The sequence below is a fragment of the Anopheles bellator genome, chromosome 2, assembly GCF_943735745.2.
Source record: "Anopheles bellator chromosome 2, idAnoBellAS_SP24_06.2, whole genome shotgun sequence".
Classification (NCBI taxonomy): Eukaryota; Metazoa; Arthropoda; class Insecta; order Diptera; family Culicidae; genus Anopheles; species Anopheles bellator.
This window is the reverse complement of record NC_071286.1, coordinates 31400761-31419285: the sequence shown is the minus strand read 5'-3', so window position 1 is coordinate 31419285 and position 18525 is coordinate 31400761. Positions and strand designations below refer to the sequence as shown.

The 18525-nt window shown below is 50.3% G+C and overlaps 1 protein-coding gene across 1 annotated transcript; it reads left to right on the top strand.

The window, feature by feature from the left end:
- Positions 1-2662: 2662 nt before the first annotated feature.
- LOC131207379 (homeotic protein empty spiracles-like) lies at positions 2663-18187 on the top strand. The gene is made up of 3 exons (XM_058199991.1): positions 2663-3491; positions 15570-15724; positions 17951-18187. The coding sequence occupies exons 1-3, from the start codon at positions 2663-2665 to the stop codon at positions 18185-18187; spliced, it is 1221 nt and encodes a 406-aa protein (XP_058055974.1).
- The last annotated feature ends 338 nt before the right edge of the window (positions 18188-18525 follow it).

Genomic DNA, 18525 nt, shown 5'->3' with positions numbered 1-18525 from the left:
TGGGGTACACCATACCCTTCTCCTGCTCCTGCCAGCCAATGGCTTCGCACTTGTGGCAAGCCAGTTGCGAACCTTCTTGGACTTCTGAAAAAAAAAAAACTCATTATGATAAATCTGGCAATGATTCCCGTCAATTCCCGTCCCGTCCCGTAAATTCTTACCTTTGATTAAGCACAGTGCTCTGTGATCAGTGTTGAATCCGTCAAACTTAACGGAGGCCCCATTTATGGCGAAGTTTTGTCCATACAACGAATTTACCTCTTCAACTAACGGACGGAGAAAATCACGCATCCGTTGGGGCCACTTCGCTCCTGTATAGGTGCCGATCACAAACGGCTCTGTCTGTTGCACCGGATCCTGAACCATCCCCAGGATGGTCCAAGATACCTGTGACGGATTTTTATAAAGTGGCATCTCATCAACGTGTATGTCTATGTCGACATGTGTGGCGCCGCTTCCGTTGGTGTAATTGGTCCGCAGTCCGTCCTCTGCAAATGATAGAAATGAAAATGATAAATGTAAATAATAAACAAAAGACAAGCGTAAATAATAATTACTACTGCAAAAATACTAACCAAAGCCGCGGTGCCAGTAAAGACCTCCCGGGGTTTCCCGGCAGAGCGCTGAGCCTCCAAGAGATCTGGTTCCAGCTCCGAATTGCTGTCACCGTGGTAAATGTCCTCGTCCGGATACATATTTCCTTCACAGTGGCTCCTTCCTTCGCTCATCTGACATCTGCGGATTAGAAAAAGGGTGTTACAGTTCGTCGTCTGCAGTTTTAGCTTTTAGTTTTAGCAGCACACGAGAGATCTGAAGTAAAAAAACAGGAAGCAGGCCGATTCAGAGACTAAGTGCTATCGGGCTCTACACCTACGAGTAGTAACGTGATAAAAGGTGGCACGATAAGCCTGATAGTAAGGACGAGCACATGTTTGCACGAAATTTTTGCACATTACCTACAAAGGAGGGGAAGCGCTTTAGGAAAATATAGCAAGGATCAGAGTAATAATAAAAAGTAATGGTAGTATTGCTCCACTGTCGAACAGTGCACAGGGCTTTCTCGAATAGGTTAGCGTGAAATTAAACCATTGTACCAAACCACCAACCATTAAACCAAACCAAACCAAACCAACCATAGAATGGACCACAAAACAAATAACACTGTACAACACATACGATTTGGTAATATTTTAGATCCGACGAGAAGCGTATGCAATATGTACAAAATTGCTTTGTTTACATTGACCTAGCTATTCAGGCCATCGTGTTGACATTTGAACTGCTCGAATTGGGGCGTAGATTACTCCAGATCGAAGAGTGCTTTTATATGGAGATGAGCAAAGTATGATAAAAAGCGTTGTATTTAATATAATTTGGTGTTATTTTTAAGTTTACTGTTCGCCGAAACTGTAAACTCAAAAATAACATCAAATTCGCCATTTCGAACAACACTAATTATAGCGATAATCAATTGTAAGCACACTCACTGATAGCGGGCGCTAGGGTGCTGATAGATAGGGGGCTCTGACCTCTGACCGTGACCCAGTAATTTGCAGACGGATAAAAGTGCAGTACATTGAAAACCCAACGTTTACGCCATGATTTCGGATGTATCATTTCCGTTTTGCTCGCTGATAACTGATCGCGCAAACCGATCGCTCGGCTCCGAATTCGACGTTAATCAAACGGGAATCCGAAGGACACGCCACGGATCGCGCTGGCAGTTGCTAAACTCTATTAAAGCCACGCGTGCTTTACGAAAGGAATCCTGTCCCAGTGAAAAGGGGAGCCCGCGGCGCGCCAATTCCGATACACGGGTTCGGTTTGAGTGTGTGGGTCGCTTGCTCGTGGCTCCAGAGAGAGAGAGAGTGTATCGTAATCCGCGAGCCCGCTAATGGTACTTCATTCTCGCGGTTGCGTGGGGTTAGTTCGTAGCAACACTCCGCCGTTGCTGTGGCAACCCGCCAAATGCGCCGAAGCCTGCCTGCGCGTTTGTGTGCGTGATGACGTGCGACGGATGGGGCCGGTGGCGTCAACATTATGTGCTCAACGCTCGTCGAATGTGGAGCGCCGCCTTCGTAAAAACCTTCGTTCGTAAAGTAAATGGGTGCTCCACGCGCTACCGAAAGGGTTGCGGTCGTACGGGGACGCGGGGCCCTAGCTCCCCGCCGGGCAATCAGCGGTGTGCCAAGTGTTGTCTCTTTCCGCGGCGACTCTGCTGCCGGTTGTTTGTAGCATAATTTGGTGCTGTTCGTTTGCCGGTGCTGCAGCCTTTTTTGACGTGGCAGAGCAACGCGACCGTAAACCATAAGGACGCGCGCGGATCGTTGCGCTCCGTTGCGCGCGGACTCCAGCAGACGTGTGCGCCCGTGTGTGCGAGGAGCGTGCGAAAATGTAGTTCGACCCTCCGGTGTGCCTGTATTTTTGGTGGTGACTAGCTTAACGGCGACGAGACCTCCGACGGGGCCAATCGAGAACGGATCGCCTTTGTGCCACTCGCGGTGTAATAATGTAGCCCACTTTGGTTTGTTTGCGCGTTTTGCGAGCGAGGAAAAGTAAATCCTGCTATCCTTACAGTAGCGTTTCGAGAGTGTTACCCGCCATGCCCACGTAGACGGAATGCGTTCAAGGGACTGATAGGAAAGTGTGGCCACGTTTGAGAATGCCTCTGGCGTCCGTGTTAGTGATGGCGATGCCTACGCAAAAACCGCGCATTGGATTCAGCATCGAGTCCATCGTTGGCAGTTCGCAACGGCGGCTCGTGAACCCGTCGCCGCCGCCACCATCTTTCTCTCCCACCAGCGACGGCAGTTACTCCGGCTCGCGGTCTACTGAAAGGCTGAGGCCACAGCCGACTGAGGTCCCGAACCGACCACCATCCGATGGATGCGGACACTTCCAGTTTTTACCTCAACAGCAGCAGCAGCATTACCATCATCAGCGACCTAGAGTGACGGGGACACCACCGTTGGGCCCGAATCAACGGCCCTCGCTCGGGATGGTCGATCTGAGCAGCAGTTCTAGTCGAAGTCCGCCGCTGGCCCAGACGCGCCTCTCGCCGGACCCGGATTCTGAGCCCGGCCACCATCACCGATCGCCCCGAGGTTCCCCCTCGTCGCCACCAGGGCCGGGGCCCAACAACCGTGGACCGATCGTGGTGCCGGGTATTCCGGCCGGGCTGGTGAGGCCCTTCCCGGTGGCTGGGAATGGGCTGGGCGACCTAAAGTCACTTCCACCGTTCCTGGGCAATGGGGCGGCCGAGTTGGCGGCCGTGCAGGCGGCCCACAACCAACAGCACTTCCTGGCAGCCCAGTTCCAGGCGGCCGCCGCCCTAGCGCACGTCCAGGCCGGCCAGGGAGGCTTCCCGGGCCATCCGGCGCATCTAGGCCACGGTCATCACGGTGGCGGCATGCCACGCGACAGTTACCAGCTGTACCCGTGGCTCCTGAGTCGGCACGGGCGTTCCGTGTTTGCGCCCCGGTTTCCCGGCAGTAAGTATCCTGGCCGTGTAGCGTGTGGTGTGGAGGTTCCCGCAGGGTATCCTGTGATGGCGTCGAACTGTGGAGAATGCAAAGTAAATATTATTATTTCGCAGCCAATCGTGCCGAGAAAGTCCGAGCCCTAATCGGATCCGAGCGGGCTCGCAACACTCGGGCGCGATCCAGATAGGGGCAATCGGCCAGGGTAATAAGGAGCGCATCATGGTTGGCCACACAAAATGGTTGCGTCCCAGAGGTTCGCTTACGGCCGAGGATTAAACGGCTTGACGGCTCCGTCACGTGAGCGGGGATTTACAATTCGAAGAAGGATTTTTTTATACTCTTAATTGATAGCATGGCGTCACTTTCGCTTGGGGTGGACCGAAAACCGGAACAGAAGAATTGGTTTAATGTGAGAAAATCGGGAGTGTCAAAGTCAGACGGTAGGGACAGCTGGCAGATGAGCAGGATCAAACTGCACACACACTGCACTGCGGCATACGAGTGTCTCCCCTTGCTTCCATTTTGATTGACACCGGGGTGGGAAGGAGGGCACACTGTGTCTCGTCCGAAAATGGTTGGTGGTCCTCGGCTAGGGAACCGAGGCCACCGGAGGATGGGCGCAATTTCATGGGCAACGGTTTTAATGAAGCGTTTTTGATTTTAATGATCCATCATTGTTTGCCGCAAGTGGTTGAACTCGATTCGACAACAGCTTCCGGAACCTTAACCGCCGTCACTTCATTAACGAGTTGAGCTAAATGTTCAATTGACACCAATATTCTTCAATTGTAGTCTCCTGGATGGTCGTTTGTGTCGGTCGTGGCTATATGGGCTCGGATATACAAAAACCGACTGTCGAAAACGCTACGTATTTCGATAAACTCGTGGTCTGTATAGTGTAAATTATGTAAACTTTGAATCTAATACTGTTGCCAAATACTAATACTGTTTTTCGATACGGGTCCTATTGTAAACAGTTCAAACTGAATTCTTCGTTCTTTTTAATGTCAGAAACTGTTCAACAACCTAGTTCCATTAAATATTGTGTACGGGATGAAATTTCTATTGCCAAAAAGGTTGAAAATGTCGCAGAAGGTCTTCGGTGAGCAAACTCTATCGAAAGAGCTTTTTAAGAGGTAAAAATTGTTCAAAGAATGCCGGGAAAGCGAATTGGATTGTATTGACGTTGTTGGAATATCGAAAGGATCAGTGGAATGCATTTTGAGTGACCATTTGGGCCTCAAGAAAGGGAAATGCCGAGTGTAGCCAACATTTTCGTGATCATTTCGTCACAAACTTGACCCATATCGTTCCGGGACCGCCGTATTCGTCTGACTTAGCACCAGGTGACTTCTGGCTATTGGCTTCACTGAAGCGGCTGCTCCGAGGACATCGTTTTGAATTTATAGAAGAGATAGAAACGAAGAACGCTTTGTTGGCTCTACCGGAAGAATGCTTTGCGGCATGTTTTGAAAACTGGAAAAAAACGTTGGCAGAATAAATAAAGAGTTTTCAAGTTATAACCGATTGCTCGTTGTTTTTTGGCCACGGTAGTTCTTCTCTTTTTTCACATCGCCTCGAAGCAAACTTTAGCGATTCGTCATACACTCTCAATTGACCTGCATCTTTCTACTAACGGCAGACAAACTGTCGCCTTCCGCCGACATCAATCGGCGGACAGTTGCTCGGCCAAGCGCTCGCGGGAACGATCAAAGAGAGTGCCGAAAAGAAAGCGGAATCGGATCCGCATTTGCGCCGTGCCGGAATTACCGAAAGTGGTCTCCGTTTGCAGCAAGTGGTGTTGTTTTACATGTCCTTAAAATGGCCACACACAAATCTAAGTATTCGGCGTGAGTGCGAGCCGTTGCACGGTGGCCAATGAGAAGCACTAATTGGGTGTGCAGTTTGGAGATGGCTCTTAGCGTGCGTGCGTGAGGACCGTGCGCATCTGCATACGAGCGAGACCACCGTGAAACGCATAAAAAAGAATGGAAAATCATAACGGAGAAAGTAAGACATCGCAACGCCACGCCAGAAGGAACCGAACCCCGCTCGAACCAGCGGCACGCAAACGCGCCGTGCGCGCCATGCACGATAGGACATAATTCAATGTTTGGGAACATCATCCGTCGGGTGTCGGCGGCGGGCGGGCGGGCGGCTGGTCCCTTTTGCGACATGTCGGCAGCGGCGTAGCTGCTGACATGCGGTGAAACACGGAATGCAGAATTAGCCGCCCGAAGTCAATAATTGAGCGTGTAACGAGACAAGCTACGGCGACGGCGGTGGGTTTCGTTCTCATTTCGTTCCATTTAAAATTCCATAAATCTTCCGCCTTGGGCCGGGCCGGGCCGGGGCCGAGGGTGGGACGCAAACACGGCGGCCCTGATGGGCCGACAATGAGGCATGACCGAGGTCACATTACCATAGGGTGACAGGGGACAGCACGGGAGCGATTGTTGCTCGCGCGCCCGGAAGAAAGCCGAGCGTCACTTACTTACTGTCATCCGAAGGCAACACCGTGTCAGGATTCGTATCTACGTGGGAAGCGGGCGATTCTTTTTTCGACAGTCCGCGTAGGTTTGCGATAGAAGCTTACTCTGCTACCAAGAAGCAGTTTAATGGACTAAGGACAGCTCACCGAGACCGAGAGGTAGGCGGTAGGTCGATCGGCGAGCGGCATTGCGCCACGGACCCCGACCCGCTCGATAACGGCGAACCTGACCTACAGAACAGGGTTTGTTGATTTGTGCCTCGCCGTACCGTCGCAATGCCCTCGATCTGGCCGATACCGATGGCTTTGAGTAGCTTCCGCGCCGAATTGCCCTATTTTCGTTGAACGGTTATATTTTGCAAAAATGAAATCAATATCAATATGCAGAAAAAAAAACCTTGAACCAACACAACCATCGTGTACAGACAACAGAGAATTCGAAAGGGAGCAAATGGGAAAAAAGGTGAAAAGAACTGCTCTTCGATTGCAAGCTAAAACTCTTGAATAGCAGAAATTGTTCAACAGTTTTTAATTTATCCCCCAGTTGGGTATGCGAAGTCATGAAAACTCATTCGAAAGGTTTGCTTTTGTTACTTAAAACCCCTTTTTTTAACAAGCTGAAGCTTCTTCCGTCATTCGAGTGCGGACTTCTGTGGTTTATCGGCAGCAAACAGTTGAAAGTCCTTATCGGAAGCAGGTCGTGGACCAATGTTTATGTCACAAAGACTGTGCCAAAAGCAAGAATGGTAAAGGTCGCTAGGTTGGAACTATTTACAGGATATTTAAATTTGTTCAGCAATTCCCTTTTGGTGTACTGAGGAGGTACTCAGAAGTCAAGCAATTTTATGTAGTCAACATTTTTAAAGAGACTTCTCGTTTTGATTATTAAAGTAATCGTTATCCACCGGTAGCTCACATGGCGTAAAACCACACCGGCGTAAAACACACCGTTACAGGAACCAACAGCAACTAATATTGTCTCTGGTGCAGGTCAAGTCCGCTCGGCGGTTGTAGATGGATAAGAAGAGATACTTAATACAAAACAGTTGTTTTACTAGTAAAGGTGCTGTTTATTTGATCATAATACGTTTCCTCGGCAGTTTAATAATTGTTTAAAAAATAGAGGCTGCTCTTTCATTGAAGTAAAAATATTTTTTTTATTGGGAGTAGAGCTATGAAGTTGTTTTGGGGCTCAAAACGAAAGTTCGTGTAGAAAGAATTATGCAAAAGTAAGCTGCCTGCGAACTTTCTACTTTAATACGTTAATTAAACCTTAAGCTACGTACAATTAACCGATTCACTGCCTCGGCTAAAGAACGTTGTCATTATTCGCAATCGTTATTAAAATTTAAAAGAGGCTTCTTGCGGCTGACTACTTCATAGATTATTTACAATTAAGCGCGGCCGCCCGGCTGGTTCGATACCGGACCCTATCCTTAGCCCGGTGCGAAACACGCACGGTAATTATGTTGGCTAATGTATTGCACCCGTGGAGCACCGGGCACCGGGGTGGCTCCGAGTCATTCGCACCACCTCGGTGGCTCGTGAGGCGCGAAAGTTCGAAAGCGATTCTCGGCTACCCGAAACCACCACACTGTTCACTTGACGAGAGTGTGTTGTAATGCGTCTCGGTGCGTACGAAAATTCCAATTAGTGCACCGATTCCGACCGGGCCCAGACCACGGGCACGGGTGCCGCGGTTACCCATCTCGTCTCGACCCTTCGGCACCCCGTTGGTCTATGGGTCTCGGTTGCATGTTTTGATGTCGTCTGACACTACACGAAATGAATCACACGTTCGTGCGTGCGTGCGTGCGACGGAGGTCCGGGCACGTACAAGCGACGGGTCTGCGACTGTATGTGCGACATGCATAATTGACAGTAGCTATTAACGCGCGACGAAATGTTGTCTTGCCGGCCCGCCTCGAGAGTTGGCGGACGGTCCGGGACGTCGGGCGGCGGGGAGCCGGGCGGGCGCAAGACAGTAAACGGGCCAATTTGCCTTCGAGCGATGCACTTCGGCACAGCGAAACGAGCCCGAGAAATCAAGAACAACGCAGTAACGCAGTTGAACCTTCAACAGCTAATTCCTCATCGAAAAGTGAGAAATATAAATTTCCTTTCCGTCCGTCGGCCGTCCGACACCTTCATTCCTTGGGCCCTTTGCCCGTTCGCACACGCATCGATGCCCGTCCACCATTCGAAGCTCGCGATCGCCTGGTAGCCGAGAAACGCGCGCGGAGAAACAAAAAGGCGCGTAAAGCAATCAGGAAAACCTGTAAAAAAGCGATACGCAAGAGGAAGAAACTAAAAGAAGGGGAAGAACATGGATAAATGAAGGAGGGAAACGGAAAAGACAAAACAAACGCAGCTTAAACGTACAAACGAGCGGATGAACCAACAACCGACAATAATTAATTAGTTTACATCGGGCATCGGGAAGAAGATGCACCGACGGCGACGACGATGCGCACTAAAATGCAACATGCAACGAGGGAGCGAGCGAGCGAGACGAGGAAGAGACCAAAACAGGAATCCAAAGGTGTTTCCATATATCAGTGCGTATATAAATAAAGATAATCTACGCCACGTTCCTCGGGGTTCCCGTGGTCACTTTGGCCACGGTGCATAACAGGCCGCAGCATAAAGCATCATCACCCACCACCGATCGGCTAGGGCACGGGCCACGCAAAGGGGCCCCGGCTTGGTTCGGTTCGGTTGAGAGGCGTTGAAAATCCATAACACATTTATCGCACCGGCTTGACCGGCTCATAATAAAAATGATTAGTGAGATCTTACTCTCGCGCGCCTAGCGCGCCTACGAAGGAGCCTCAGAGCCAGGGTTCCGGATCGCGTGTCATGTCGTCGTCGGGCCGGGTGGTTTTACGGAGCAGCAAAGGTGCTGGAGCCGGAGCTGGAGAGTGTCAGCGAACATGCAATGCCTATGTTAGGAGCACCACCACCGGACAAACCTTGCACCGGTCGGCCTTTTTGGGTTTCTCGGGGAATCGGATGCTTCGGTTCGGTTTTGACAAGAAAGTGAGAAGGTTGGGTGTTGTTAGGGCTCGCGCCAGGTTTTGGGGTCCTGGTTTTGGAACTGATTGCTTCTCCTCCCACGAGACCGCGCAGGAGACTGATCGTCTGATCAGTCGTGTCATTTGGGCAATTGTTGTTAAGCGGTGGGTTTGGCGGCTCTAAATCAATTCCGAAGCAGGTGGATCCTGCTGTCGGGTGGCTTGCATGGTGATGAATGTTCCAGCCGGCAGGTGTGTAATCGTTTGTTTGATCAGTTCTATTTGGCCAGTGTAAAGGAATAAATGCTTCTCTCCTAAATTATCGACCGATTTTGCGCCACTTTGATAAAAAACTCAGGTTTTCTCACAACTGCAAGATGGATTTATTGGCTTTATATCCGTTTTTTTGTTAGTGTTTCAAGGGCGGCTCTACATAATCGATAATCACCTTTACAATTGCCATATCGCTTTCCTTAAGTCTGAAGCTCTTGGTTGAATCTCTAGATTCCTATCTACAGTTTTTTGATGTTGTGATTATTGGACCATGTTCGCACTACGTACTAAGCTCGCATGTTAATGAAGTGAAGAGCGGAAGCCAAACACGGAGCGGAAAATCAATGGAACTTGAAACTTGCTTGATTCCGCAACCTTGTGCGGTCCGATCGCTAATCAGAACTAGTTCCTCGTTTCCTATGCAAATATTAGTTCACCGCCTGTTCATGCTAATAACGTATTGTTGAGGGGCACTTATTAGGCCTACGGGGGGGGTCCGCTAAAATGGAACACTCGCGGGCAGGTCGTTACACAAACCAACTCGGTAGCCGAAGCGGACCCTCTAGAGCTAATTAGTGCAGGACTTCATCAACCGTTTGTTTTTTTTGTTGCGCTGAATAGCAAAACACTTCGGGACCAACAGTAGCGGATTGCAGCACTTGCAATAAGTGCTACAAATAAAGCGCGCAGCATAATGGTGGCACAGCTGGCCGAACCGGTCTCGGGCTCGTTTGCGCTCGAATTCGTGATCGTGACGTGTGGAATGAGGTCAACGATTGTGTGCATATTATTATTAAATCAATTTTGCGAAATGAACTGTCCGGGGCCGATCCGGCCCAGACGGTGCATCGCCTACGGTCCGCCCGCCTGGATGCAGTTCCGCGGTAGCGAGACAACAAATTCATTAGTATCATAATTAAGCCGGTTAGCCACGCCGTCGCCCGTTGCCGTTAACGGTTGATTGGTCTGGTCTGGTGCGCGGTGCGAGCCGCGCAAGGAGCAGGGCAGCAGGGAACTGGACAGCACGAACAGCACGGATCTCGGCCGCGCCAAGGCGGCTGGTAATTGATCGTGATCGTCTTGATCAAGACGAGATTTTTCTTCTGGCTGATCCACTGGCTGATTGGTTTGCCGGAGCTGACCGTTGCGCCGATCTTGTAACATCTCATCTCGGTCTTATCTTTATTGGTCTTAATTGATACTAAATTAGAGATAATTTAATTAAACGTAACATTGCGCTATCGCGGGGGGGAATACGCAAAATTACGATACGATTAAGTGCTGGCGATTCTCGAAGGACAACAAGGCAACCCTCTCCCAACGTGTTCGAATAGTGAAAACTGTAAATGGAATGTGAGTGTTGAATAGGTTGAAACCATCACCAATTAAGCCAAAAACTCGCAGCCTCAACGAAGCGAAGCGAATCCTTTTCGTCGTCCTGTGAACGTCCAATTTGGGCAGGAATGGACCGCCACGCAGCGTACGTTGATGCATTTTAAATTTGCGCGCCAAACGACCGCGCCGCGACCGGTGATCTGCTCGACGCGGTGATTGCGTGAACGTGAAAATCAACAAATGCAGCGAACAATGCACCCGGCCCGGGGCCCAGCGGCCCCGGCCGGGCAACGATGTGCATCACGATTAGTGCACATTATGCACCGAAATCAATCAAATTAAGCATCGTTATGGGCATCGGTGCTGGCTGCGAGCTGCAAACTCGATAAAACATTAACGTGGCCGGACACGCAGGCTTCGGCCGGGAACAGGGACGCGCGCGCTTCTCGGGCGAACGGAGAGCGAAGACGAACGCACCATTATCGAAATGATGGACAATCGAAGCAAAACGATCGCGACCCACGGACGATGGTGGGCCGGTACCTCACATGCTGTAATTACATCGCCATTAATGCGATGCGCGATCGGCCGCCGCCGAGCCCTCATCTGCTGCTTTTGCCCTCTTCGCTGCGAACTGCCGCAGGAGACAGCAGGCAGCATCCTTGGCCCTGGCCGCGCCTTGTGTTCGATCATTTTCGCCCTCCCTCTCTCTCTCTCTCTCGGGCTACCATTAGCCCGGTTGGGTGCTCTCCATTTCCACCGTTCAACGCCAGGTTATCGTCTCAAGAAGGCTCAATTTGTGCGAATATTTGCGAATTAATTTCTTCGCCCAATACCTCAATCTTCGCGTGGACTTTGCTTTGCCTCTCCTGCTTCGGCCAATAATTGGATTCAATTGTCGGACACTTTACACGGCTCACGAGACGCAGGCGCAGAGAGAGAGAGAGAGAGAGAAGGAGAGAACAATTCGAGTGGAAAATTCTGATCACCAATTGATGGAAATAATAACCCTTGTGTTCTTACATGCTGCGAGCAACTCTCCCTCTCTCTGTCTCTCTGTCGGCCGCTCCCGGTGCACCGGTGTGCAGATATCAGAGGCGGACGACATGAATTTATGAAGTGACTGCGTCGTTTCGGGGTGCTGCACTGCGGTTATGCGATGTCGATCGGCTAATGCGATATTAATCGCTAGGTTTCGCCATTTGAGGTTCGACCAAATTGATGGCCTCCCGACCGCTGCATCCGCTACTGCTGCTGCTGCTGCTGCTGCTGCTGTGGCCACCGTCTGCGAAAACATTGTTGCCACGGTGATGCGGCAGGCTCGCGATAGCCTCATTAGAGGGCCGGCCCGGCCCGGTGACGCCATTATGCGCGGAAGAATCGCTTTTTCGCCTTCGGCCGCGAACCGGCGACCGGCGGAAACGGGCCCGAATTGAACGGTTAACCCCTTTTTCCGTCACGGTCGTTCGCCGGGGGGGAGGCAGCAGGACTCGCTCGCCGTTCGGGTGTGTGTAATGTGGGTGAGCTAATCGATCGGCCGTTTGGCGGCCGACGGGTGTTGTGATTGAATCGAACCAGCGCGAACCCGGGGCCGTTCCGGGTTCGCTTCAACCGGGTCGCCGGTGATAGGTGATGAGTGCCAGGTGCCAAGCCATTGTTGGCCTTTTAGTGTTCAATTATAAAGCCATTAAGCCAAAAAGTAGTAAACTTCTGTCAGGTTCGAATTTGTTTAGACGCCCGAGCAGGGCGGGCACAAGGATTCTCAACTCCGCTCCCCCACCCGGGGGTCCAAGGATCCGGCCCGGAACGGTCCCGTTCGCCCCCGATGTAGGGCGCGCGTGCTGGATGGGTGTGGATACTTAGCGTTGCCAGTTGGCGGTGTTTGGTGCAAACCCGATTTGGCATTTCAATTGGAACGTTTCGTTCGGAAAGCGGGTGACAGGTTTGAAGGTTCGCCCACGGAGCGCCAATTTGAGAGCCTAGAACAGGACTCCAGGTGTGTGCGGGGGGGCAGTTCGCATTGAAACCCCGGCCTCTGCTATGGGCGCGTCCGGCTGATTTGGGCTATTATGTTGTGTATATTTATGTCGACATTATGGATTTTTCCCGGCATCGCCAGAACATAACTATTTGGAAACTATTTTTTTTTCGCAAAACGAAAACATGATTTTTTAATTTATGCTGTGTTTGCAGCCGCCAGCCGCTTGGTGAAGGGTTTTTTGCTAGTATAAAAAAGCCATATCGATAATTTGCGAAAGATTTGCAAAGCACTCTCCAGCGCAATATTCCAGCCATGTCGCTGTGACGCCTTTATCTGCCTTCGATCGTGGTTAGCAAAACGCCGGTGATCGATCGATCAAACCGGTTGCCGGGCCATCCAAGAGCGGGTCCGAAGGTCCGATCCGAGCCTGGTGATTAGGCCGTGCGTAATCGGCCAGCTCTCTGGCGGCCAGCAGGAGCACAATCAAGCGCACCAAGCAGTCAGCGTTTTTAACGCTTGCGTTTAGTGCCAATTAGTAGATTAACTATTTATTAAAACTCATTAGGCATGACAAGCAAAGTGACAAGTTTATAAAATATTGCACATAAGCCCAGCGTGTGATGGCGGCGCGGCCTGGATGTGGCACTGGCGAGCAGCAGTCCCCAACCACCGTCTCCGGTTGGCGGACTGAGTCGCTCCGGGTGACACATCAAAAGTGCGGGCCCAGTGTGCGAAGTAAGTTCCGCGGCCTCAGCGCCTCGAGTAGCCGGCGTAGCCCTACCGGTCGCTAGCTGATGGTCCATTACGAGATCGGCCCCGGAGATCATTAACGGTTCTGCGATAAATTAGTCCTTCGGCGTCCACCCGGTGCACCGGTGCGGGTGATGGCTGGTGGCGAGCGGAGCAATCTCCTATAGGAAACCGATTAAGAAACGGTTTATTAAAGGCCAATTCTTTTCTCGTTTTCATCATTTCGCTGCACTCGGTGCAAGTCATGCGCAACCGGATAATCAAGTATGCACTCTCCGTGTGCGTGGACACGTTTATGCTCCCTCCCCCCCTGGCGTCCTTGCCGGCCAGCCAGCCTTGCCATTTTCCGCGTTGGATGCAAATGTATGCATCATAATGATGTGTAATTATTTAATTATATTGTATTTTATCGGCGGGAGCTGCCCGTGAAATCGGTTCCATCGGGGCCACTTTTGTGCCGAATGGTTTTGGAGCAGTTGCCCGTGGACAGTGAAATTGGGCACGAATATGTTCAAACTCTTTATAAAATAATTAAGAAAGAAGCACAACTCAAGTACATAAGAACCAGTTGATAATTTTTACTTTTGGTATTTTGAATTCTAAACGCTTGATAAGTCATTAATCAGTTGGAAAGGGATTGAACAAACGAGGTGCATTGATCACAAACGTTCCCTAGATAGAAGAGAGAAAACCAGAAGATTGAGCTTCACTTGAATTGAACTATTGAATATGTTTCTCACAAAATAATTGCCGTCATTTTTAGTCGTGTTTTTAGGCAAATAGTGAGAAAAAAAAGACCGAACAGGAGTTTGCCAATATGCAAGTATAGAAGATCCGTGAGATCAGGATACAGGGGCTACTTTCAAGGACGTAATGATCATCAATTTGCATTCTTCTATTGCATATTTCCCCATTTATCCACAGAGCTGGGCAACTTTGACATTACGAGTGATGGAATGAAAATAAAATTAAAATTGCACGCGGGTTAGCTAATATACCTTGAACAATATGCAAATTTTTAATCACTTGGCTCGCTGCTAAACTAAGGCGTACTTTCTTTTTCCTGGTGCACCTTTTTAATACGATCTTAAACAATAGTGAATGAAGCAATCATAAAGAGGTATGGAAAGGGTTTGGATTATACTTCCAACTGCATTTAATAGAATCCGATTGCTTTTATAGAACGCGAGACGCTTACAGTCAACGTTAGTTTGACTAAAGGTGGAAAACTTTCCAAAATAACATAATTTGCATACAATTCATTACGTTATGTAGTTATTCAAATACGCACGCTACGGCTTATAATTTCTTTGGATGGCGTTGGCGACTCATCAGGAGCCCCAATTGGGACCCGAGATCTACGGACGCATTCTGAGCGTTCTTCGCGTTCTGGCCGCCTGGCCCGAAGACAGCCCCTTCGTCCGGGCGTCTTGCGTTGTCCGGCAGCAACCCGCGGCAGGCACGAACTTTTATTTTCCGCTACGCAAATCAAATCGCACACGCAAACGGTGCACGCGTGCAGACGGGCCAAGGAACGGGGCGGTTCGATGGCCCGGTGTGCGTCCCAACGTCCATCAAATCAGCTTGTTAGTAAATTATCACATCCCGGCCAAAGTAAACTCCTCATAAACATTAGGACATAATGGAGGCAAGCGTAGAAAATCGTGAAAACGTTATTATCGCCACACGTAGCTCCGAGCGGTGGTCGAGGGTTGCCCTCGCCGGTCTCCGCTGGAATTTTGCCGTACCCCAACTGGGACTGGGACTGGGACTGGGATCTGGGACCCCGCATTTATGCTGCGGCATGTGGCCACAAGCGGTTCTTTTTCGTGTGAGTGAACAGTGAACGGGTAACAGTGTTGGTGTGTTCCCGTATTGGTTCCGTCCGTGGTCCTGCGTCGTGGCAGGACAGCTGACAAGTGGCCCCGGGCGCCCGAACCGAGAATTATCAAGCAAATTACCTTCTGTCAGTTTCGTTGGCTCTGGATGTTTGGCTTCCTGGGGGAGGCCCAGGGCATGGCGCAACCGAAGTCACGTTCTAGCGAGACGACAACTCACCAACCCTTGGAATGCGCTAATGGAGCAGCGAAAAGAAACGGATGAGGCAGATACGTTGAGGGGTTGCGATACATTTTCCACCCGGCTGACCGCGGGGACCAATCGGGAGCAAATGAGTTCATTTTCGGGAGCGCATCCGTGTTCGGCGTTTGTTTTCTAATTTGCTTCTCTGCTCGTTTTGCTAGATTATTTGCTGCCATTTCGCAAACCGAAACGGGTACGGACCGCGTTTTCACCCTCGCAACTGCTGAAGCTGGAACACGCCTTCGAGAACAATCACTACGTGGTCGGTGCGGAGAGGAAAACTCTGGCGCAGGCGCTCGGTCTCACTGAAACGCAGGTAAGCTATGCTGCTTTTATGTACCAATCGCCGGGCCGCTGATGGACCATCATCGAAATACATAACCAGCGAGTGGGCCGCGGAACAGGATCTGCGTACGGCAATTCTCGCAAAAGTCGCTAATCACGCTCACCTAAAAGAAGAAAATGTTTTATTATTTTCTCATACTAAAATTTATCCCTGGAATACTACCTTTCGTTCAAACGGGGTTGGTTATTGCTAGTGGAAATACTTGCTCCTTTAAAAAATTAAATTACAAATTATTTTTTTGTTGTTCATTTGAAAAATCTTTTATTTTGGTCCAAAGAGATTCTGGTACAGATCCAAAGAGATTCAAGGCGACCAATTTCTTGTCGAATATTGTTTCAACCGGCAGCTACAGTCTTTGGCTTGTTAGCGTATACCTTGGATTTGGAGCTGTGAGCTATCCTGTTGGAACCAGTAATCCTCAATGTCATTTTCGTGCACAAATGAACGTGAACATTTTCGTCGTGACTCGTCAGACATGATGACGATTGAGAAGTTATTTTGAATCAACTTCAGTACGTTCTTTTGGTGTGTACTGTTCCAGTCTATCTAACAACTAGTATCAAAGATGTAGGGATCTCCGATGGTTCCACTTCTGACATCCAAAGGGATTAATTATTTTTATCTTACTATTCAAGTGGCTTAAGTAAAATGGTAGCTCATAGTTTAACATCAACCTTAATTGTTGCATTCACGGTGCTGCACCATCAGGGTTCGAACTAACCGTTAACTCGCCACTGCGAACGTCTAAACCACATTGTCAAATTAAAAATTTCGGGAGATGTGTCAACCACCTAATGAGCTACTTAGTATGGATCTGCATCTCGCAATGGCTCACTGTCCACCAGAGTACCGACCAGACACCAACAGCCAACAGCGTGTGGCAGAAGCACACTCGGTTCGTGTCCGATTGCGTCCCTGTAAGATTAAGTGAGCCACTGCGAGGAGGCACTTTGATAACGTCGCTTCCCTAGCCTGGTTTTCCCGTACGGCATCCCTTGCGGGATGTGCGCTCCGGAGCCGGACACTGCACGAACCAGTACGCCCCGATTGTCTCACCCGAGAGGAATAGGAGTAACCGAGGATGATGATGGCAATTTCCCTCCATTTTATTGGATTGGCTGCGAAAATTTGATCACGTCCCGGTTCGGTCCGGGCCGGCTTGGCACCCCTGTTCCATTTCGGGGTCGGTTGCGGATCGTGGATCGTTTGATTTTTATGGCCAAAGGATACGCCGTGGACGGTTAGCCGAGGGCCTGTCTTGTCGGCTCTGGTTGGGAGGGAAAATAAATTGTTAGCACTTTGTTGAACAAATATTCGCAATCTGCTACGAATCCCGAAGCCAGAGGGGTGCGCCAGCCCCGCCAACCAATGGAGGTGCCAATTTGCCTCTGGGATGAGGCGACGCGCCACAGGGGTAGCGATGCGATAGGGCAAATGCCGTGCGGGAAAATATGAAAAACTGGCGTAAACTCCCCCCATCGGGCGCCGCAGGACGTTTGACGAGGACGAGAGCACGCGGGTTGCACGACCAATTACCCGGCGCGGGCCCGGGTGAAGCGTGGCCCGCGGGGGAACGTTACCGAAATAACGAAACGTTGGCAACGTTTCGGGGCGAGGATGATGAAGTGATGCTGTCGGCTCTGCGGCCGGAGCAGCCATTACCGGAGCTGGTAATAAAATGGAGGGTTAAGCAGTTAGTAGTTAATAAAATGCGTATCAATTCCCAATTGCGCACGACCCGTGTTCCGGAAAGCGAGGGGTCGCCAACGAAGAGAGAGGGTCGGGACGGAGTTCGGTAATGGCGAGCTGCCGGTTTGCTTGCATTAAAAATGGCTTCCCCGCACTTTATTGCTGAGGTTGTTTGCGAACAAATTTTCATACAGCAACTTTTGTGTGCGCTCATTTAGTGGCCCTAAGTCTGGTAAGGTCCTTGAATAAGGTTTTGGTGTGTGTCGATGTCTTACCCATACAAGCCAAACCCGTGTAACGCACTGCTAAATCGTCGCCCCTACAACGCTTAGCCCATAAATGCCCTGGCCGTGGGGGGGTGGTGGCCAAAGATTGAGGCCAAGCGCGGCCGATAATCGCTTATGGTTGGCGCGTGGCGGAAAATGTACCTAATGAGCCGTGAGGGAAAATGGGCTGTGATTTATCGAGATGCTGAGCTGGTTCTAATTTGCCGTTGCCGTTTTCTAGGTCAAAGTGTGGTTCCAGAACCGGCGCACCAAGCACAAACGGATGCAGCAGGAGGAGGACGCCAAGTCGGGTGACGGAGCGAGGGGCGGCAGCGGTGGCGACGGGCGTCGCAGTCCCGGCAGTCCGGCCGGAAACTGCGACGACGACGACGACGACGATGACGACGAGGATGAGCTAATCGATATGGAAATGGATGACGAGTGCCCGAGCGACGACGACGAGGACGAAGGACGATGAGGTGAAGTTCCTTGCCCCGGGAAGACCGGGGCGACCCATTGGCCTGGGCTGAAGTGACCCGGGAGCCAGCGATAGTGAAACCAACCAACCTTCCATAGAACGTAGGGAATCTTTCGAGTGCCAAAATGGAACACTTTTAGATAGAAGAACACAAATAGTGGTGTGCCAAGAAGCGAGAGTGTGTGGGATCGGATCGCGTTATCTATTATTTATTGCCATTCCGAAGTTCAGGATGGTGGTTCTCTTTTGATGTGTTGCTTCCGTCATTCCGGTTAACAAAGTGAGGACCCCGTGTTGTACATAGTTTTATGTAAATAAAACAAGAAGTTATTATTTAC